Here is a 22007-nt window from a genome sequence, read left to right as displayed (position 1 = left end):
CTGCAAGCCTCAATTGACATAATGCTAAGAGGTTACATATGCACGTTGCTTATCCAGAGTGAACTAGCTTATCTACCTTCTACGAGATGCACTATTGGTTTCTCTTACACCGTCAAATCAAGGCCAAAAAAAAAAAAAAAGAAAAAGAAAAAAAGAACAAATTACTTTGTTGATATTAATTGTGTTTAATTGTATACAACTTTCACTCGTCATATCTATCACAATCACATTGCTTAAGCATCCTCTTTGACTTCCTCTTTCAAAATGTAGTCTACAGCTTCACCAACAGTCTTAATATCGTCGGCTACTTTGTCTGGAATCTCCAAATCAAACTCCTCTTCCAAAGCGACCAAAGCTTCAACAGTGTCCAACGAGTCTAATCCCAAATCCTTTTGAAATGAGCTCTCCAAGGATATGTTTGATCCTTGTAAAGTAGCAACTGTTTTCAATGCCTCAAAAGCACGGTTGATAACTTCATCCCTGGTGATTGGTGGAGCAACGTAGAATCTCAATGGGGTGATGAAGGAAGCTTTTTGAGCTGGTAATCTCAATGAGCGTGCAGCTGATCTAGCAGTGACTCTAAACATATTGACAATATTATTGGAAAAATTAGTGGTTTCGTTGGTGGGTGGTGTTTCTCTTGAATTGACGTTAAACCTGTCAAAGATTCAGAATGTTCAAATGTCGCATGGCCCTTTTTATTTTTTTTTTTTCTTTTGTTGTCTACATATGTGTGTTGTGTGTGTGTGTGTGCGTGTACTTTTACTTGTTTTCTTCTTTTCTCTTGTCCGCCCCCTTCTTTTGTTTTCTTTTCTTTACTTTACTTTACTTTACTTTTGTTGTTCTTCTTCTTCTTCTTCCAATAACAATTTCAGGTTTTTCTGTTTTAGTGTGGATTACGTAACAAAATCGACATAAATACACACAAAAACCACCTTATTTTATTTTTCGTATATTTCTATATAAATTGTATACTAATTTCTAATGTTTAGCTCTCCATCACAAGATGAACCTCTCCTTTAATAGGGGTTTACCATCGCCCGTTGAGAGCATTGACCTTTTTGGGAGCTTCTCTTTTACTAGTTGTATTAGACACAGCAGTCTTTCTTCCAGTTAGGCTTGAAAATTGAGAGTATCCTCCTCCACTGCTTTGGCCAGTGGAGACCACACCACTCGTAAACCCAGATGAGTGGGTCGACTTATTGCCAGACCTACCAGAATGGGAAGAGTTTTGCGTGCTTGACCTCTCCAATCCAGCTCCGGTTATGGATGCACTCGCTGACGATGGTTGATATTGATTTGAACTGTGGAAGGATGATGCTCTGTCATTGAAAGACGAGGAAACGTCGCCTCTCTTGCTGTGGAAGAGCGACACCCTAGATGATGCAACATCATTTTGATTAGGAGCCAATTTCAAACTCTCAATCTCTTCTTTGAAATTCTTTTCAAACAACTCCACCAACGCCTCATGAGAAGAGCTCATACCGGGAGGACACAATTTGCCATGTAATGTCAAACAACGGCTCAACACAATCGCCATATCCTTGAATGCTTTATGGAGCAACTCAGTTTTGATCAAGTTTTCTTCCTTGTCCTGGTACCTTGGATCAGTAAAGAACAACCTGTACTGTCCAATACCACCATTGACAGGCGCATCCACAGTTCCACTCAATTGTCTGGACAAATCACTGAAGTGTGACAGATAATCATTCTTGTCTTTGATTGCAGTGTTGATCAAATTCTCCAACAAGATCAAATCGTCATTCTTTTTGGTAATTGTCTGAATAGCATTGTCCAAAGGTGATAATCTAACAGTTTCGGATGACTTAATGAAACTTCTATTCATTAACGTTGGGAAGCTCAACCAGGATTCATAAGTCGTTTGATCTGTCCATAAATCAAATACAGATGTGGACCCAGGAATCTTGGTTACACTCTTGAAAAACCTCAAGTCTTTATTCCTTGCATACTGTCTGACACCAAACGATGTGCCAAAAAGCTTATCCGAAAATTCAAAAACTGGTTCAACCGTCTTAACCAAGAGATATCTTCCAGTAACATTATTCTCTTTCAAGTTCTGCGCCTCTGCATCATCATTGATCATGATTGCACCAGGGAAAACCTTCAACAAACGTTCATGAATAGAAGTGATGTGTTCAAAAGGCAAACCCTGATAGATCTGCGAAATCACCCTCATATAATATGGGAACCCAGTTCCAATCGCCTCCACACGGAAATAAGACGGCTCCAACTTATCTGAAGACTCTAAATCCAAATAAAGTTGAGCCAATTTGTTGTGGACATGCGCAAAACTCTTGAGATCATAAGTGTGCTCGTTGTAAGCATCTAACAATTCATTCAAAGTATCCGCAGCCTTCTCAAGACTTTTTCCTTTGATGAAATTGGTGGCCATCATCTTGTACAACAACTCCTTTCTCTCAAATGAGGTTTGTTCGGGGAACTTGGGTCTGAAACTGGCAGGAACAATTTCCTTATGATCCCAGGTATATGTTGCTGCTAATAACTCCAAGCTCAATGCTGCTTGCACGAAATCGTTTTTTCGAATATAATCATCGTACATGGTGCCAATAAACGAATTGAAGTATTCGGGTTTGCCCGCTGCTTTGATCTGTGCTCTCAACTTGATGTTGTGGAATCTTCTGTCTTCATCAAACTCGTGACCAACAGGGACACTTATGTAATATACCAATGTTGCGCAGAAGGTGGTAATATTTTGAATAAATTCGTAGAAAGTTCCAAACGCTTCATCTTCGCGATCCAACCTAATGGTTGCCTTCATTCTCCTGATAAAATTATCTTGATCCTCTTTGGATGGCTTGTATGAAGCTTTCTGATACACTTCAAAGAGGCCAATGAGACATTGTTTCTCAACCTCGCGCAATTCTCCACTCAACACGTACTCTGAAACCATAATTGACCAAATCATTTTCACAGCAACAGATTGGCATTCGTCATTTCTTTGAAGCCCAAACAACACCAATTCAGGGATCAAGCTGAACTCGTCATTGATAAACTCAACCTGGTATCCTCCAAACTTGTTCAAGTTGAATCTTATAATGTCCGACTCTGTAGAATCCCACGCCAACGCATCCCAAGCCTCATTGATCAAGTATGCAGCTCTATCGCGCACATTGCGAGTAATCTCTGAGCAGGCTCTACCAGGAACATTGGACAAATGTTCAACAGCTACTGGTGGAAGAACCGCCAATTTTAACAATGCCTTCAAGTAGTTACCCCAAAGCACTCTATCAAAATGTTCCGACTCCTCAATAGGCGGAAGTTGATACGAAACAATCAAAGGTCTCACCAACTCCAAAGCACACATTGACCCATCAACAATCGTCGCATACAATGATAGCCACTTGTCTTCAGGGAAGTACTTTCCCAACCTAATATACCTGATCCCAGATATAACTGTCAAAAGATCTTCTCCATGAAAGTCCGCTGCTAAATATTTTGATGGATCAAAAACGTCACCTTCAATTTCCGTGTTTAAAATACGTCCAAATCCATCGTTTCCAGCTGCTGCCTTACCAATTTTTGCCATAAATGAAAAACAAACAGCTAATTCTACCAAAACTTCAACCAACAGCTCATCATTGACTGCTTGGTCGATTGTGAATGAATTGAAGGGGTAAGTAGTAGGGAACAATTGCGTGAGGATACGCTTTGGTTTGAAATAATCGTTTCCTCTAGTGAACTTGTTGTATCGAATAAAGGTTCTCGCCATTGCTGGTAAGAACTTGGCTAACGTAAAACACAAATCTAAATCCTTACCAAAAGGTAACGACCTTTCCCACAAAATAGTGCACACCTTGTTAAGAACACTACAGCCCAATCTAGTAGCTTCCACATCCATTGGTCCAAGAAACGTATCTATAGCCCATTGAATCGACTTTGCGAGCATAACATGTCGCACGTCATCGTTCTCCACAAGCGGTCCGTGAAGCAAACGCAAGATCAAAAGAAGCTTGCTGATTGGAATCTTGTGCTCTTTTGTTGCCTTCTTGATAGTTCCATCGTAATTCAATTCGTCTGCACCCATTCCACGAAGGCCAATGGAGTCAATGAACCGAATCAGCATGTCCATCAACGTACGATCATCCATGCGAGACTTCAAACTGATAAGATAATCAAGACTATCTAATACCAACACTTGATCCTCGACTAAGGCTGCAGAATCAACAGAGAGAAATTTTTCAACCGACATGAATAATCCATTTAAAGCATTGAGAGTAACTTCCAAGTCGGCACTTTCTCGAAGAGTCTTCAAAGCCACTCTCAACAAAACAGTGCTGACCCTGCACATAGATCTAGCCACAGAATTCCAATTGACAGTAGCTCTACCAAATAACTCGCTAACCTTGTTAATCAAATAAATACCCACCTGTTCAGGGTAGGTGTGTTTCACCATAAAATCGTCAATCAAATGGAAGTATTCCTCCTGCTTACCGAATAAGATATCCAACAAGTGGATGATTGCTTTGAATGTGTTGTCCTCTAAAATTTCAATTGTCAGTCCAGAGTGGCGGGATGAATTCTCAACAATCCCAAGCAAGGATGAAAAAAGCTCACTAAAGTACTTGAGCAATTGTGCAAGCTCCAACTTGCAAAAAACAACCAACGAATTCGATAATTCGTCAAGTCCCTTTTGCCCCAACTTGAAATATTTTTCATATTGGAAAATGTTATCGATGGAAACGTCGGAATTGTAAACTTTACCCACATATTCCGTATTGACTTCAACGCGAGCAATTGGAATATTTTGCGAGGTTGAAAATATTTCAACAACGTGGGGCTTCGTTTTGTTGAATTCAACCAATCGGTTCCCTGATTTGTACAAGAGCTTTCCTTCACCGGTCAAGACTCCGTTCACATAAAATGACAACAAAATGAAGTCATCTCTCATTGGCTTCTTATTTGGACTCTTCAAAGAGACTCCATTAACTTTGACGATTTCACCAATACATTCACCCGAAAAGACAGATATGAACTGCCATTGTCTCTTTTCCAACTGATTCGAAGCCTTTGCAAACGTAATGAGCTCATTGTTGGGTGTGCTAACTTCAAATGTCAACAAGTCATCTTTGGCACCGCCTTTGATCAAATGGACTCGGCTCATCCTTAAATAAATACGCTCGTAATTTTCTGCCAATGGGTCAAAAAAGATTGGCTTGATCCTAGCAATTGGGGTTGAGCTTGAGACCATGTCATTGTTGGACGAGCTAAACTGATGCTTGAATTCTTTGACGGTGACAACTAGTTTTTCAGCTCTAGGATTCACAGCTATTCCTTGGCTTGTACCTGCAATGATTCGATCAACAAGCTCTCCCCACCCATTGTTCTCAACTCCATCAAACGAATCACCTCGCTTGTTGATGTAGGATCCATACAATTTGATGGAAAAGTGGTGTGCCTCGCCTGATTGCAACGATCCAGTATTGCGAGAGAAGATTCTGGTGATATCGGCCACACCAGCAGCGATACCCCTTTTCACTCGTCTAATCTGTGGCGCAGGAGAGTTCTTCAAAGTTAAATCAACCTCCTCAGTTAAAACAGTCACGAGGAAAACTTTATTGTTGACAATTTCACTTGAGGGAACATTTCTAAACAACGCAGCACTAATCTTTTCAACGTTTACCAAGTCATCGACTGAATCTGTATGGACAGCAAAAGCCTCAGTTAAACGCCTGTGTGCGTTACGAAGGTACATGTAAGCAATTGTACCGGCAAATCCTGGAGGCTGGTAAGCAGAAGAACCTGAAACGGATTTAAAATCAACCAAAATATGGGAAGGTGGTTCATGTCTAAAATTTCTACCCAATGGTGGATGCAACGAGTACTTTTCAACAGAATTATGAATTTTAATTGGGAAATTTTGGTCAAGACCACCTAACTCACTGTTTAATGCAATCATCGCTGGATTCGAATTGCCCCAGTGAAGAATACGGCCATTGTATGCGTCTCTTGCTAAAATGGACTTATATCCAGAAACATCAGTGTCGTCATTCTCTAAATCATATGCTTTTGTTTCAATTCTAGCAGTTTTAGATGAAAGTAATTTGGGGATTTTGTTAAACAAGAAAACAACAGTTTCTCTTGCAACTTGAGCCTCATCCTCTGTCAAAAGGTCGTACAGTAACTTGATTCTTGTTTCATTCAAAGCATGATAAATCAGCACCAATTTGGCAAAGAGTCTAAACTCGCCCATTGAGTACAACGCAAAAATATGCGAGGCAAGTAATTCCAATGTGTACTTGGTTTCGTCGCTCAAATTTTCAACCTCGTTGTAAGTACTTGGAAAAGGTGGAATCTGAGGCTTTGAATAATTCTCTTGCACTCCATTAGTGGCTTCATTATGGTTCTTTTCCAGGTCAGCGATGGTAGGAACCGTCGAAGCATCCACTATGTTATTGAATTCTTCATTAACTTCCAACTCTGGGTATGCCAATTCGCCAGTAATCTTGACGAAAGCTAAGGGGAAAATAACAACTTCAACGTTTTGCACCGGCAATTCATCCAAGTTATTTGAGGTAGCAATATACTCATTTGGCCAAGGTTTCACCACGGCATACCCTCTTGCCCATTTGTCATCCTTGACGTCAAAAATAAAGACTTGGTCACCAGGGTACAAATTCTTAAAGTGTGGGCTTCTCAAATGGGGATGTCTTTCATTTGGTAAAAACGGTTTCAAAATTCTACCTTTGAGAAAGGCGTTTGTTCTTGTCCAAGTCATGATGTTGAGAAGAAACGAACGTCGCTCAATAGTAGTGATGTTTAATTTTTTTTTTAGCTCAATTCGACGACAAGGGGGGTTTTTTGTAAGATTTCCAGTTGCATTACTTTGTCGTCAAAAAAAAGTTTCGAATGAGTCGATTTTGTGTTTTATTTCTAGAGAATAATTCAAATTGGGAAAAAGAAAGAAAATTAATAAATGTTGAATTTCAGGTGGAGAGAGGTGGCGCACAGTACATTGGACACATCAATCTCAATGGCCAATACGAGAGAAAAAAGAAAGAGAAGGAACCCATACGATGCTGGCTCGTCTGGCTTAAAGCCATATCCTCTTGCTGGACCTCGTTGATGGCCAACATCCTCACACTATACTCAATCGGTTTGAGTTTTTTAAAATCTATACAATTTGTAACTTTGTGCAATATTAATCTAAGCGATAATTTCAGATTATGTAAGATCTGACACACATGTCTCTGAAGAAAAGGACCCTCGGAAGGATAAACCACGATGTTCACATCCACATCCTACTATGCCAAGAATGATAGCCATTTACGCATAACTTCCTTGAAGCTCTTGTGGTTGTAGTCTGTACCTCCATCCCAGATGTAACGATCCATCTCAGTTCTGCCGGAGTCAAAATCAAGTCTATCTAAGCTTGTAATTGTTGAGCCTTTTATCACCCTATAACCAGCATAGAGCACGGCAAATACCATCAATGGTCCGTAACTTGAAAAAAAGAATAAAGTGTTCCACTCGTGTTTCAAAAACACAACAAAGCCCATCGCTAGGACCATAAATAGAGTGGCACACGTACCAATAATAGCGGTGTATGGTTGAAAAGGTGACTTGTAAGGGTACGATGGGTCATCTCTGCTCATTATATCTGGCCTCCTTTGCAACCCAAAATAAAACCTGATAAACGTCAAACACATGGCAAACCAAACAAAAATTCCGGAGGAAGCGATGACGCTGTTTAGATTTTGAAATACAACAGTGGCTGATTCAGATACGCAGGTGAAAGATAATAGACCAAACGCACCTGCAAGCATAACGGCATTGTAAGGGATCCCATTCCTGTTGCAGTACGTAAGAAATCTAGGCGCTTTCCCTTGCAAAGCCAAAGCGTAAACCGTTCTCGAACTGACATATAATTGTGCATTGCCACAACTAACGGCAAAGAACACCAAAAACACATTTGTTACAGTACTGAAATCGCACTGACCCGCACTTTGAAGAGCGACTATCCAAGGGCTCTGAGCACCACTTCCGAATCCAGCAAAAACCGACGAGTCATTCGAGCAATGAACACCACCAACGGTTTGGATGGCGATGTTAGTTGGGAACTCCGACGCATCAATCCCCGTTTTACCCAGAAGGTATCTGAGTAATCTGGGATCACCAGCATAAATATTCAACGTAACCAAAAAGGCAGATAAGCAGTAGAATATAACGATTCTCCAAAAAACCCGCCTCATTGCTGACGGCAATGCCTTCCTTGGATTTCTTGCTTCACATGCCGCTATGCATACAATCTCAGTACCACTATACGCGTAGCAAACTACAAGAACAGCTGTAAGCAATGACAAAAATCTTCCAGCGTCGCCTCCAATCCCATCACTGGGAGGGTTGGTTCCATTGTCGTTCAAATTGAAGCTGGGTCGGAAAAGTCCAAAAATTATATTGTTTTCAAAATCTGACTTCAGGTGCTCCCAATACTTGAAACCTAAAGCAGGACCTCCAAATCCTCCTCTGTTCAAAACAATCATTACGATCATCATTACCACCACCCAAAGTAGTTTGATCAAGCTTGATACATATTCAATCTCGCCAAAGACCCGTACATCAATGATGTTGCTCGTGATAATGGAGCCTAGAAAAAGAAAAACAAACCCTGTCGTGGCTCCTTTGTTCGAGGTGGTTTTGAGCTGGGGGAAATACGATAGCATAATGACTCCGGCAACCACTTCACCTGCTACACCAAAGGCAAAGCTAAGGAAATATAGCCACCCTGTAGCAAACCCAAACGCATCATCAACGAATCTGGAGCTCAACCCAGAGACACCATCGATAACAGAGACGAAGGTGACCATTTCGCAAAAAGACATCATCGTGCACAAAACAACCACCCCAACTATCGCAAAAGCTAGTAGTGCACCAAAACCACCAGCAATATTGATCGCTTTTCCAGAGTTTAGAAACAACCCGACTCCAATGGTCCCACCAAGTGATATCATTTGTAAATGTCGTACACTCAACTTTCGATGTAGCCTGTCCTTGCTGCTTGCATAATATAAATCCTCTACATCGGATGCAAACTCCTTCTCAGACTTGTGTGGCTTTGGTCGTCGGCTCTTAATGTCTGATGCTTCATTCCCACTTGCATAAAAATCATTTGCGAGATCTTGCTCTTTGACAACATTTAGTATAGTCTCCTTCTGCTGCACTCTGGGAAGTTTGGCAAGAACTCGACCTTGAATTTTGTCATTTAAAGCGCTTTCTTTGACAAACTTTTCGAAATCATTTAGTTCAATGGTTTGTAAAGGAATACTATTGCCCATTTCCATCTCCTTCGTACCTCTCTCTGCTGCTAGTCGCTCATATGTCCGTAAGTATTTAAACCTTCCGTCCTCGAATACGGCATTATGTGCCATTTCAGTGATCAAACTTGAATCAAGTGATATTGCATCTTCGGTCAGGGATGTTGATAGATCAACATGCCCATCAGGGATTGACAAATCAACCTCTTCCATTTTCCCGAATGCATTTCGAAGTCGTCGTAGAGACGCAGAACTTTTAGAATCCTCCTCATTGTTTCTTAGGCTTGGGAATAAGTTTACTGAAGCTGAGGATATCAGATCCATTTATATGATTGTACGTGAGTGAGGGGGGGCGGGGGGCGAGCAGGGGATAGACTGTGTGTGAATTCCGATTCTATCGTCTTGTGTTTGATAAGAGGGTCACAAAAATTTACTGCACGGAGAGCGAGACAATCAAACACTTTTCATCGACGACGCATCCAAATATTAGCTAGCACAGTACTTGTTGGTGCAAGATCTACCGACATATACTTATTTATACACACACAACTATGATGCCAACACCACTCTATATTCTCTTTAAATCCCAATCATGACTCCATTACAGCAATGGAGGCACAGATTTGACTAAAAAAATAAAAGGACTTAAAAAAAAAAGTGTTGTGGTGGTGGTTCGCGTCAGAAGCCAATGAAGGCAACGACACTGTGCAAGTTGGTTATGAGCAAGCCCATTTAAAACCAAACTCGCCTATCTCCAAAAATTGAATATTGTAACATTTCAAGTCATCAATGATGACATTTCAGCTGTTACACTGAAAAGAACAGATACTACACTGGATCTAAGCCAAATGGCAAAGAGATTTGGTTTTCAGAATAAGGGAGACCAGGGGAATGGCTAGTATTTATACTCTTTCAGAAGTCGTGTAGCAACGCTCAAATCAGGCGAAGAGAGAAAGAGAAGAAAAAGAAAAAAAAAATTTTTCCTGTTTTCTCTGTTTTTCCCTCTTTGTCTCACTTCTTTGAAGAGCTGAAAAAAAAAAAAAAATAAAAAATTTATTCCACTAACCATCACAACTTACCATTCTTCGTCTATATTAATACACCAAATAACTATTACTAAATGGTATGTTAATTGCTGGAACAACATCCTCCTTGTCACATCTATCGCTTTACGCGTTTGTGCATCTTGGAGTGGTGATAAGGTTCCCTGACATCGCTCCTTGATGTGCAGGCTGAGTATCACATTATCATGATATTGTAGAGTAAAAGTGGGAACAAAAGGGACTAGTTCGTTGAGATTAAGTTTGAGAACACCTTTTATTAACTTTTATTCAATGACACAGCCTTCCTCAAAGAAAGTTGCTCCAGCTCCATTTGCAGCCAAGTCCAGCAAATCTACCACCGTCAAGAATCCTTTGCTTGAGTCTACACCAAAGAACTTTGGTATTGGACAATCAATTCAACCAAAGAGAAACTTGTCGAGGTTTGTCAAGTGGCCAGAATATGTTAGATTGCAAAGACAAAAGAAGATTTTGTCTTTGAGATTGAAGGTCCCTCCATCTATCGCCCAATTCAACTACACCCTTGACAAAAACACCGCTGCACAAGCTTTTAAATTGTTCAATAAGTACAGGCCAGAGACTCCTGCAGAAAAGAAGGAGAGATTGACCAAAGAGGCTGCTGCTGTAGCCGAAGGTAAATCCGCTAAGGATGCCTCACCAAAGCCTGTTGTTGTCAAATACGGGTTGAATCACGTGGTTTCACTCATCGAAAACAAGAAGGCCAAGCTAGTACTCATTGCCAATGACGTTGACCCAATTGAATTGGTTGTATTTTTACCAGCTTTGTGTAAGAAGATGGGTATTCCTTACGCTATTGTCAAAGGTAAAGCCAGATTGGGAACTTTGGTTCACAAAAAGACCTCATCTGTTGCAGCTTTAACTGAAGTCAACTCTGCTGATGAAGGAGAGTTGTCGAAGTTAGTTTCAACCATCAATGCCAACTATCTCGAAAAGTACGACGAGAATAAGAAACACTGGGGTGGTGGTGTAATGGGTTCAAAAGCCAACGATAAGCTTGCAAAGAGAGCTAAAGCAGTTGCTGAAGCTAGCTAGAGTGTAATACATATCTTATAGTGAATAATAAGTACTGTTTCACTGACAGAGCTTGTAGCGTAACACACAAACAGCAGTTGTGTTGGGCAGAGGTTGTGTGCATTGTATTTTCATTAGGGCTATAACCATACTCCCGAATCCGGAAAATTTGTGCGGCGCTCGTACAAACGTTCCCAGACGCATTTGCATTTCCAAAGTAGACGAAAAATTATTTACTGGTTTGCTTCGTCTTCCATATACAAAACATATCAATAGACAACAAAGGTATGTCCAACCACCAATCTATATTTACAAACTGCTCGCTGATGGAAAGAATGATGGCGATTGTTTAAGGGCAGTCATTTGCGGGACAGGATCGTCAAAGGAGGAGTCCTTGCGTTAATTTTTTGATCATCTAGGCAAGCTGTAAAGGCATCAAAACAAGGGACTGATTTACTAACAAGATATAATAGATGGCTAAAAGTAAGAACCACACCAACCATAACCAAAACAAGAAGGCTCACAAGAACGGTATCAAGAAGCCAAAGACCTACAAGTACCCATCATTGAAAGGTGTTGATGCTAAATTCAGAAGAAACCACAGATATGCTTTGCACGGTACTGCCAAAGCCTTGGCCAAAGCTAGAGCCGCTAATTAGTTTCAATAGTTTTTGAATAAAGGATATTTGTTGTGAAGATTTTACGAATTTTCATGTGCCAGCTGTCTATATTTTTTTCTTTTTATTTTTTTTTGAATTGGGGTGCAATGACCAACAAATTCACTGAAGTGATGGCGATCGAATTCCATGCAAGGTGTGAGCTACAGGCGGTTGTATTTCTTTCAAAGTTATTTCTTTTATCTCTCAGCTGATACGTCAAGTTTCTCTAATGTACGGTGTTGTTCGCAGCAATGAACCCCTTTTTGAGAAGGATGCGCTACCCTGATGAAGTCTGTACGCTTGAGAATACCAAGCAAACTAGTTATAAACAGAGGATCACTATGATAGTCAAAGCCTGGCTGAACAGTATATAGAACATCGTCGACCAGTACAAAGAAACCAAAAAGTGGGAAAAGCAGGGGCGTGGCAATCTGCGGAAAATTATCTCCCAATCAACTAGGAAATTTATTGTACGATACTAAGCTAGTAAAACCCTCACGTCTCCGTCCTCCTCCTCATATACTATTTTTGCAACCAAACTCCCTCTGTCTCTTTCTCCCTCTCTCTCTCTCTCTTTCTCTCCACACAGCCTTCCTTCACGACACAATCTACCATCACGATGTCAGGTACCAGATTGAAGCCACCTTATCGCGTCTACATCAAGAATCTTCACTACGCAGTTACTGAAGAAGATTTGTATGCCTTGTTTGAGAAATATCGTCCGTAAGTAGTCACTATTAGCATGCCAACTACTGTCAATCCTTTACTGACCTATTAGTGTGGCCATCCTAGTCCCTACTTATACAATTAGGTTTAGCAAAAGTGGGAGACGCAAGCCCTTTGGATTTGCCTATGTTGAGCTAGCAGGTCCTGAACAAGTGGAGGCAGCAGTGAAGGAATTTGATGGGAAACTGTTCCACGGGAAAACTCTCACAGCCACCGTTTTCCAACCCTACAACCCTCAACACAGGTTCTGGTTAGATGGTACAAGTTTGGTGACTCCTACTCCACGAGTGCAACTGAATGCCCCAAATGCGGAGTCAAATGCGGAACCCAATGCTCAAACTTCAAATGCTAATGTAACTCCAAATGGGGCACCAGTTGTGGTACCGGTTGTGGTACCAGTTGACGGTGCTTCATCCACAGGCAAGATATTGATTTCAAAGATTCGAGGAGAAATCACGTATTCCGAAATTGAGGATTTCTTCAGCGATTACAACTTTAACGACATCTCCATATGCAGACACAAAACGTCAATCGTCAATCCATTGACCCTTACAGGTTCTTACTATAGTGCTATCATTACTGTAGATACATCAACTAAGAGCGTGGATGAAATTATTGAGGCATTAAAGCCAAAAAAGTTTATGGGGAAACGAGTTAAGTTGAAGCCAGCCACGACGAAACAAGCAACACAAGTTGAAAGAGATGATATTTTTGCAAACCTGATTGTTCAAAATGATGAGCAGCAGGTAACAACTTTGGAAACTCAAAACAAAGAGCACACTTTTCCAGCTGAACCAACCAATTTAGAATCGCCAGACCCAACATCGATGATAGTTAGTCCTGGTCTGACTCAAAGCTCCAATTTCAATGCTAGAATCAACTCCCCGTGAATGTGTTTCCTCCCATAATCTACTTATGCTAGTTATTACTCTCTTTTGTATATTTATTATTGAAACAAAAAACCCCAAAACTATTTAAATTGTACAAGTAAATTAATCAGCAGTTTTTTGAGTACCACGCAACAAACCAGTTCTTCTGGCAGCAATCAAACCTGCCTTTTGACCTGAAACAGCACCTCTAGAGATAGTAGAAGCTTTACCAATATGTTGATGGTTACCACCACCATGAGGGTGATCAACTGGGTTCATGGCAACACCTCTGGTCTTTGGCCATGAGTTTCTCTTGACCTTGTACTTGTGGAATGCTCTACCAGCCTTCAACAAAGGTTTATCGATTCTACCACCACCAGCAACAACACCAATGACACCTCTAGCATCGGAAGAGATAATCTTCTTAGCACCAGATGGCAACTTTACTCTGGTCTTGTTTTCATCTGGGTTGTGTCCGATAATGATGACGTAGTTACCTGAAGTTCTACCCAATGCACCTCTGTCTCCAACTTTCTCTTCGACATTTGAAACAATAGTACCTTCTGGACATGATCCCAATGGCAAGATGTTACCAACGTTCAATGAAGCCTTCTTACCGGCATAGACAAATTGACCAGTGTAGACACCTTCGTTAGCAATAAAAGTTTCTTCTCTCAACTTGTATCTGTATGGGTCACGGAAAGCAACTTTGGCCAATGGGGCACCTCTACCTGGATCGTGGATGATTTGTTTGACAACACCACGGATGTATCCATGACGTTCAGCGTAATCCAAGGTTCTCAATTTGGCGGCACCTTTTCTCAATCTGGTGTGAGAGGTGAAGATGGAACCAGCACCCTTTCTTTGGTTACGAATAACTCTACCTGTAAAAAAAAATTGATGTTAGTATTAGACTAGGCAATTTGAAATGACGGAATATATGTATGTGTCCTGTCCTCGTAGATGTGGTGCTATCCAGCTCTCTGCTCTAGATCCACAGGAAGGGGGGGCACAGTAGACTCTCCACTGTCAACTCAACGAATATTCCTCTTGCTTAGTTCGACATACCCATTGTTTAGTGATTTGGTTTGATTAGGTGTTCTGGAAAGGTAATTTGATTAATTTTTTAGGTGAGATTTTTTTTCACTACTTTGGGTTTCTCGCACTCTGTGATGATTTTACTCTATGGGAGAGACAAAAAGAGAGAGAAAGAGAGAGAGAGAGAGAGAGAATGTATGTGTGCATGTATGTTTACTAATGCATGGTAGTGCTCTTTTTTCTTTTGTATTGTTTTCATCTGCTCACACACAAGCAATTAATTTTTTTGTGTTACAACTGTATCTAGGGCTAAGCCCTATTCATTTTACGGCTACCAAGTGTTAGTTAAATTCGAGCTTTGGTGGGTCAGGTAGGGTCAACACATCTGCGGGACAACATGTTGCTGAGTTTGTCAGTCGTCATTATAGTTTTTTCTTACAATAAAGACAGTGCATTATCTTTCATTGACGTCGAGTGTACTGCCAAATCGATTTATCTAAAGAGATAAGATCACTCAACTGGCTTTTGAGGTGGGTGGTTAATTTGACCTCAAGCGAGTGAGTCACGATATTTGCAGCATACTTTCGGCCTTATTGGATTCCATAATTGCACTGTATACGGTCTCACTGGAGAGCAGCTCTTCAAAGTATTGCACCTCTGAATTGATATCTCACATGGTAGCTTTAGATCAATCTCCGCGAAACGCGCAAAAGAGATGCCGAGTCAGTTTCACGTCTCTTCGCGGACAATTTGTAAAGCTCAACCCAACATGAGATCTGTACGGTGCATATGGTACTATCCATGTAATTCACGTTCCCTAACTGCTTTGAGAAGGGTCCCAAGTAACCGTATTACAAGACCATATCTGAAGTCTTCGAAACTGCACCGCTCCGAAAATGAAGCCTCTACCAAACCCCCCACGGAGGCTAATACCAATGGCTTGACCTCAAGTCACCAAGTAGATAGTGAAGCATTACAAGTCTCAGAGAAGGCTAAAACAAAAAGTAAGGGGCGCAAAATCATCTCAATGCTCAAAGATGCCAAAGCAGCCCCATCATTCAAGGAGCCACAAGACACTAAGAAACCAAATGGTCTGAAAATTGCAATTGCCGACAAATCATACAATGCAGATGCTCAGAACCTCGAAAAGGCATTTGAGAAGATGGAAAGCCTTGAAAAACGAAGCCCGAAAGGGAGGTTGTCAAAAAGGCGATCAAAGTTGGGCAAGTCGTCTACAGAAGTGGATTGTGAGCCAGGGACTGTACGATTCACGTCAGAGGATACTATTGAGAAGACATTGGATCAGTGTATAGCACCCAAAAAGTCCGATATCCCCCAACTAGCTCACAATCTAGATCGAGTCTTGTTTTCACCTGGTGTGCATTTTTTGCAAGATCCTAGAACTCGGGTGTACAACTTTGCTCCATTTTTGAAGAATGTGATACATTACAAGGACTTTAACTTTGATGCCGCGGGTAGTTATACACCCGTCGACAAGCACAAGACCTTGTTTGAGAATGCAAAGAAGTTCAAAAAGCAGTTTTACTCGAGTACTTCATCCATGACTTCGGTCTTGAGTAAATTTTATATGTTGTTGAATAATTACACACCTTCAAGAGTTGCAAGGTTTGGAGAGATACCTTTAAGTGGTGTAGCTACAAAACTACCTAGTAGCACTTTCCTTGAACCAAAGGGAACATTCATGGATGATGAAAAGACGAGAACGATATACTCACTACTGGCAGACAAATCTTGTGATTCCGAAATATTGCTTAGTGCAATGGGTATTTGTATGGAGACGTTATTGACCAATCCGGAAGATGACTTTGTCAAGTTTAGAAAAGACAATCTCGACGAAGCACCCCCATCTCCGATGAATGCTTACAATTATTCGTCGTATGGAGAGTTTTTGATGCGGTCACAATTGGACTGTTTTGATGAGAGATTACCGGGCAATGGTACTTTTGATTTGAAAACTAGAGCCTCAAGCAATATAAGATATAATTCAAGAGATCCCAATGTGGGGGAAACCGATTACCAGATTTACAAATTAACAGGTCAGTACGAAAGTTATGAAAAGGAGTTTCGTGACCTAATCAAATCTGGAGCTCTACTCAAATACTTGTTCCAAGCTAGAATTGGACAAATGGATGGGATCTTTATTGCTTATCATAACATTAATTCGATATTTGGGTTTCAGTATTTACCGTTGGAGGAATTGGACAAGATATTCTACTCGCATGCACAATTCAGCACATTGGCGTTAGATTCCAAAGACACGACATTGGATGCACATTATGAATTGGATAAATTACCATCTTTTATTGGTGAAACACAATTTAAATTCTCCTTGGAGATATGGGAAACTTTATTGAGGGATCACATTATAAAGGACTTTGAAGCTAGTGGATTGGAAGGTACTGCATTTCGGTTAGTCATTGAAACTTATAAACAACGTTACGCACGGACGCAGCAGTTGAGGGTGTATGCAATTCCAGTATTGCAAAGTGAGATTGAACAGTTGCAGCTGTTTGGGAATCGATTCCCAACGGATTTCAAACAAGATATTACAGAGAAACAGAGAATAGTCAATACCAAACAACACGTTACCGAGTTGCAAAAATTCAATAGCAATTCCATCAAAGACAAAACGCTATTGTCGTATATTATTTCAATGGGGGATAGTTTTATCGATGAAACAAAGACCAAGTACTATTTCCTACCTACACGTTTGCCAAAATCATGGCGTGTTCTGTACTCTATTAACAGAGTGAAAACCGTTTCAAAAGAAGATTTTGTTAAAGTGTTTGACTTGCCAATTCAACAATTAAGTGAACAGTTTGAACTGACTAATAAATCAAAATCGAAATTCATCAAAAAGCTACAACTGATGCACCAAAGCTATGAAAAATTAGGTGCAATGAGAAAAAAGCAATGGGCATTGAAGGAAAAACCTGCAAATGTATATAGGCCAAAGTATCATTTTTGAAAGAGCTCGAATCTACTTAAAATTGTATAGAACCATTGATCGGCTCATTTCCATTTGCAAGCTTAGCTTGAGCTTTTTCCTTGCCACCTTCAAAATTCTCTCTCACTCGAAGATAGTGTTGCAATTCCTCAGCTGATACTGAAGGGTTCAATTCAGTTTGTGCCTTGATAAAGTCCTCCATTTTAACCAAAACAGTGGTATCTTCCTTTGTAGCAACATTATCAAACCACCACCTAGAATTGACCTCATTCTTACCCTGGGCAACCATATCGGCATTATACGCTTTAATCTTTTCATCAACCTCACCAGCCACTCGCGTCATTGCATTCAACATAGAATCGGAACACAATGCATAAAAGTCGGCACCGGTGTATGTGAATGAACACTTTTCGGCAATTTTTTGCAAATCAACCCCATCATCCAACTGGAATTTCCTTGTCAAAGCTTCCAAAATCTTGGTCTGCTTCTCATCGGTGTCGGATATTCCAAGATACAACATTTTGTCAAATCTACCAGGTCTCAATAACGCTTCATCTAGTAAATCTGGTCTATTTGTGGCGCCAACAACGAAAACCCCATCTCCTCCTTCACTGCTCATACCATCCAATTCTGCTAGCAATTGAGACACGATTCTATCCATAACACCACCAGAATCACCCTGGTTACCCCTCTTGGGCGCCACCGAATCCAATTCATCAAAGAAAATGACACAGGGCTTGGCATCTCTTGCTCTTTGGAAAACACGACGCACATTAGCCTCGGATTCACCAATGTACATATTCAACAATTCAGGACCTTTGACGGAAAAGAAATTCAACGAAAAGTTTGTAGCAATAGCTTTTGCCAACAATGTTTTACCAGTTCCTGGGGGACCATAAAATAAAATCCCACTCCGTTTCTTTAACCCATTGTTGAACAATTCAGGGTGCTTTAACGGCATATCTATAGTATCCAAGATTTCGTCCTTGACCAAGTCTAACCCACCAATATCTTCCCATTTAACGTTAGGGATACGAGGAGCTCCGATGGAATCACTAAATTGGTTTCGAGCTTCATTAATGGCAGCTTCGAAATCTTCAGGTGTCCAAGTGATGACCCCACCATTTCCAACATTGATTAGGTCAAGCACTGGAATATTGAGTTCTTTGGACAATTTCGTCAATCGCTTAATGGCCAATTTCTTGGATTTTTTGATTATGGATATCAAATCACGAGGAGTCAATCCGGCAGATTGTAATGCAAGTGTTTTCGAGTTGATGTCTTTTCTAGTTACGAACGGGAACGAAGTGAGGTCTGTGGAAGAGGGCACCTTGGATCGTTCATTTGCAATCAAATATTTGAATATATCGAGACGTTCATTTTCAGTGGGGACAGTAAATTCAATTGTGAATTTCAAGATGGATTTTATGTTATCATTCAACTTGTCATAATCATTACAGCTCAAAACAATAACGAGGTTGGAATACTTTTCCAAGTACTCAACCAAGGTTTCAATTATCTTCAACGAAAGTGATGCAAAGATGCTCGAGTTTTGATCATTTTCATCTGTTTTAGGAACCAAATTCTCAATATGTTTTAAATAGATGACATGGAAAGCAGATTGGTTAGGTACATTGGCTATCAATTTATCAATTTTACCACTAAGCAATCCAATTGTCTTCAATTCTTGGCCAGGGTTGATGAAGTCAAAACAGTCAAGTTCAATCAAGTTCAATCCCATATCGATGCATGTACTGCGTACTAACGTCGTTTTCCCTATTCCTCTACTCATTGATGTCAAAAGTATCGATGTCCTCAAGTTGATTTTTGAAGATAGGCATGTTTGCAAGATTTTTCTAAACTCTTGTGCATACTTGAAATCAGTTGAAGGAGCATAGTCGAAGATGGGCGGCAAGTTGAGGTACTGGTACCAATTTGCGTGTGCGTTTTCAGGCAACCTCGAACTGTCAACACCTGAGGACACAAGTAGAGTCTTTGTGGGGTCAATGAGGAATTGGTTGGTTCCCATTTCATTTGTACCCTTGATATCAGTGACTTTGAACCAAGCTACTGCATCGGGGTTCCCCACTGGAATTACTTCCAAATTTTGTTCTCCATTCTCGTCGTTATTGTCTTCGCTTGCATTATCAAACATGACTTTTGCCAAAACAGTGTCGATAACGACTGGGAAATAATCCCCTTCCTTGACGCATTTCAATTGGTCACTGAGAATTGTCTTCAAACTGGAGAAGAAGCTTTGTTGATACGTCTTGTCCATGGTTATTTGTGAACTTACTCTTGAAATCGTTGCGGATTCAGCAACTGGAATGAGCGAGTTCAACGAATCTCCCTGTACAGGTTCAATTGTGATTTCTGAATCTTGCCCAAGCTGTAAGTTGATCAATAAAATAGGCGAGACATACAAACATCCAGTTTGAAATGAAGATTGCGGTTCAGTGAAGCTGAAAATTCTCACAACAATAAACTCGTTTGCGGTGTTGATTTTGACTAAATCACCATTGAAAACCGGGAATCCCAATTTAACGAAATCAGAATTGTTGATAAATGCATAAAGTTCCTTGTCTTCTTTACGCCAATGTTCTGGTGGATGTTCAAAGTTCATCTTTTCAAATAACGGTTTGACTCGGAATTTTGTGGCACTGTTTGCTTTTGAGTGTGCATCAAATTGTAATCCAGATGACAAATAGCTGGACAAGTCCAAATCCAAATCAGCATCGTCAAATGATTCAGATGTTGCGCTTGGTGCAAGGGTATTATTGCCATCATTCTGATTTATCAAGACAAAGTTTGTATCGAGATCAACCTTTCCCTGTGCCACTGGCTCACATAAATTAACCCTTCCGTTTATCAAACGGATTGTATCTCCTTCATTAACCACATTGCCATTCCCTACAAGCATCTGAAGCACGAACAATTGTTTAATCGTTTGTTGTGATCTATCCTTCAACAAATGGTAGACTTCGTTTGGCACTGAGACGAAAACCTGTGACAAATTCGGAATGCTGGCCACGTCAATCGACTTCACTGCTGCCAAATTGAAAGTTAATTCGTCACTGTTGAAACGTGCCATATTGGAGTTATTGATGAGAATAATCGATTTAGTGAGGTGGGACTGAACTCTGCTCACTTTGAGTATTTGGAACTTGTCAAAGTAGTCTGGAGCTCCTAGTAACTTGACAAGAATGTAGGCATTTTCTGGTACATATGCAGAAGCACCAAGATTCTCGTCTGTTGTGGCGGGAAATATCTCTGTAAAGATATCCTTGGATATCTCGACAATGTCAAACTCGTTCCTCAGTGAATCACTAATCAACCCGACATTCGCCACAGTTGATATAGATTCAAATGGAGTTACCTCATGATTGGTGTTGTTTGAGACTGACGGCATGTTTGAAGCTCTTCTCAGTATAAGACTGTTGTAGTGTGCTTTTTTATAAATGAACGACTTTGATTCTGATAGATTCCGCTGGATATTAATAAAGCGTAAATTTTGTTGTGGGGAAGAGCTACCACTTGCTTGGGTGTGAATATTTCGAATGAAAATTGGGAAACAAAAAAAAAAAACCCACCAAGACTTGAAAAGTATTAGCTAGTACAGAGGCAGTAGGCTTGAGAGGTCAACCTTTACAAACAAACATTCTCTTTGAACTAAATTACAAAATCTGTTGGAACCAATTTGAGAGTTTGTTGTTGATGTTCATTTACGACTAAAGCTCCGAGGTTTCAAACAAAAAGTAAATTACGCTACCAAATTCTCATTAAAAGAGGAGATCCATCTCTCTCTCTCTCTCGCTCTCTGTTAAGAAGAAAAGAGAAAAATTATTTCAAATCACATCCTCAATCACTTCTTTCATCTTGTACAAACAGAATCAATCAACAAACAGTATGTTCTAATTTACATTCAATTGAAAACAAATGTGTTTCTCCCTTCCCACCCTTCCTCATTGAAATCAGACTCAAAGCTTTAAAATGATGATAACTTTTTTTTTCATTTCAATTCATACCAATTAAGAGCTGCTTTAATCTGGTCTCCGAGAAATCGTTTTCCATCGTTTTGATGGGATTTGAGACCGCTTTGGCAATGATATGGTATATTATAGTCATAGTTACACTGATATATTTACTTAGAGCTTGAGTTCTATATTTCTATGTGCATCAAATTGAAAGGTGTGTGATACCTTGCTTGATAATGGTTCAATTTTACTAACCGTTTTTCTTTCAATAGGTTTATTTAGATATATGTTCAGTATCTGAAATAGACGCTAAGTGCTGTTTGAAGTGAATATTGTAGAGCAGTAGTATGAATTATCGACAAAGTTCTCTTCCAAACTTTACGAACT

General features: G+C 40.2%; 7 protein-coding genes across 7 annotated transcripts; 3 read left to right on the top strand and 4 right to left on the bottom strand. All coding sequences in view use genetic code 12, as the record gives it.

Annotated features, from left to right (window-relative positions):
- Positions 1 to 233: 233 nt before the first annotated feature.
- On the bottom strand, positions 234 to 6757 carry DCK1 (guanine nucleotide exchange factor DCK1; the record flags this gene model as incomplete). The annotated part of the gene is made up of 2 exons (XM_051751301.1): positions 234 to 657; positions 1035 to 6757. The coding sequence occupies 2 exons, from the start codon at positions 6755 to 6757 to the stop codon at positions 234 to 236; spliced, it is 6147 nt and encodes a 2048-aa protein (XP_051609472.1).
- Positions 6758 to 7283: 526 nt separating this feature from the next.
- SSY1 (Ssy1p) lies at positions 7284 to 9617 on the bottom strand (the record flags this gene model as incomplete). Its single annotated transcript, XM_051751300.1, has 1 exon — positions 7284 to 9617. The coding sequence occupies one exon, from the start codon at positions 9615 to 9617 to the stop codon at positions 7284 to 7286; it is 2334 nt and encodes a 777-aa protein (XP_051609471.1).
- A 1010-nt stretch (positions 9618 to 10627) lies between these two features.
- On the top strand, positions 10628 to 12045 carry KGF57_002029 (60S ribosomal eL8 domain-containing protein; the record flags this gene model as incomplete). Its single annotated transcript, XM_051751299.1, has 2 exons — positions 10628 to 11389; positions 11860 to 12045. The coding sequence occupies 2 exons, from the start codon at positions 10628 to 10630 to the stop codon at positions 12043 to 12045; spliced, it is 948 nt and encodes a 315-aa protein (XP_051609470.1).
- A 619-nt stretch (positions 12046 to 12664) lies between these two features.
- Positions 12665 to 13661, top strand: KGF57_002028 (uncharacterized protein; the record flags this gene model as incomplete). Its single annotated transcript, XM_051751298.1, has 2 exons — positions 12665 to 12768; positions 12824 to 13661. The coding sequence occupies 2 exons, from the start codon at positions 12665 to 12667 to the stop codon at positions 13659 to 13661; spliced, it is 942 nt and encodes a 313-aa protein (XP_051609469.1).
- A 102-nt stretch (positions 13662 to 13763) lies between these two features.
- Positions 13764 to 14712, bottom strand: RPL2 (60S ribosomal protein uL2; the record flags this gene model as incomplete). Its single annotated transcript, XM_051751296.1, has 2 exons — positions 13764 to 14524; positions 14709 to 14712. The coding sequence occupies 2 exons, from the start codon at positions 14710 to 14712 to the stop codon at positions 13764 to 13766; spliced, it is 765 nt and encodes a 254-aa protein (XP_051609468.1).
- Positions 14713 to 15447: 735 nt separating this feature from the next.
- PET127 (Pet127p) lies at positions 15448 to 17667 on the top strand (the record flags this gene model as incomplete). The annotated part of the gene is made up of 1 exon (XM_051751295.1): positions 15448 to 17667. The coding sequence occupies one exon, from the start codon at positions 15448 to 15450 to the stop codon at positions 17665 to 17667; it is 2220 nt and encodes a 739-aa protein (XP_051609467.1).
- A 16-nt stretch (positions 17668 to 17683) lies between these two features.
- Positions 17684 to 21055, bottom strand: PEX6 (AAA family ATPase peroxin 6; the record flags this gene model as incomplete). Its single annotated transcript, XM_051751294.1, has 1 exon — positions 17684 to 21055. One exon carries the CDS (start codon positions 21053 to 21055, stop codon positions 17684 to 17686), a length of 3372 nt encoding a protein of 1123 aa, XP_051609466.1.
- Positions 21056 to 22007: the final 952 nt, after the last annotated feature.

The sequence above is a fragment of the Candida theae genome, assembly GCF_024610275.1.
Source record: "Candida theae strain CBS 12239 chromosome Unknown scaffold57, whole genome shotgun sequence".
In the NCBI taxonomy this organism is placed as follows: Eukaryota; Fungi; Ascomycota; class Pichiomycetes; order Serinales; family Debaryomycetaceae; genus Lodderomyces; species Lodderomyces theae.
The sequence above is the reverse complement of the archived record's forward strand: the minus strand, read 5'-3'. Positions and strand labels throughout refer to the sequence as shown.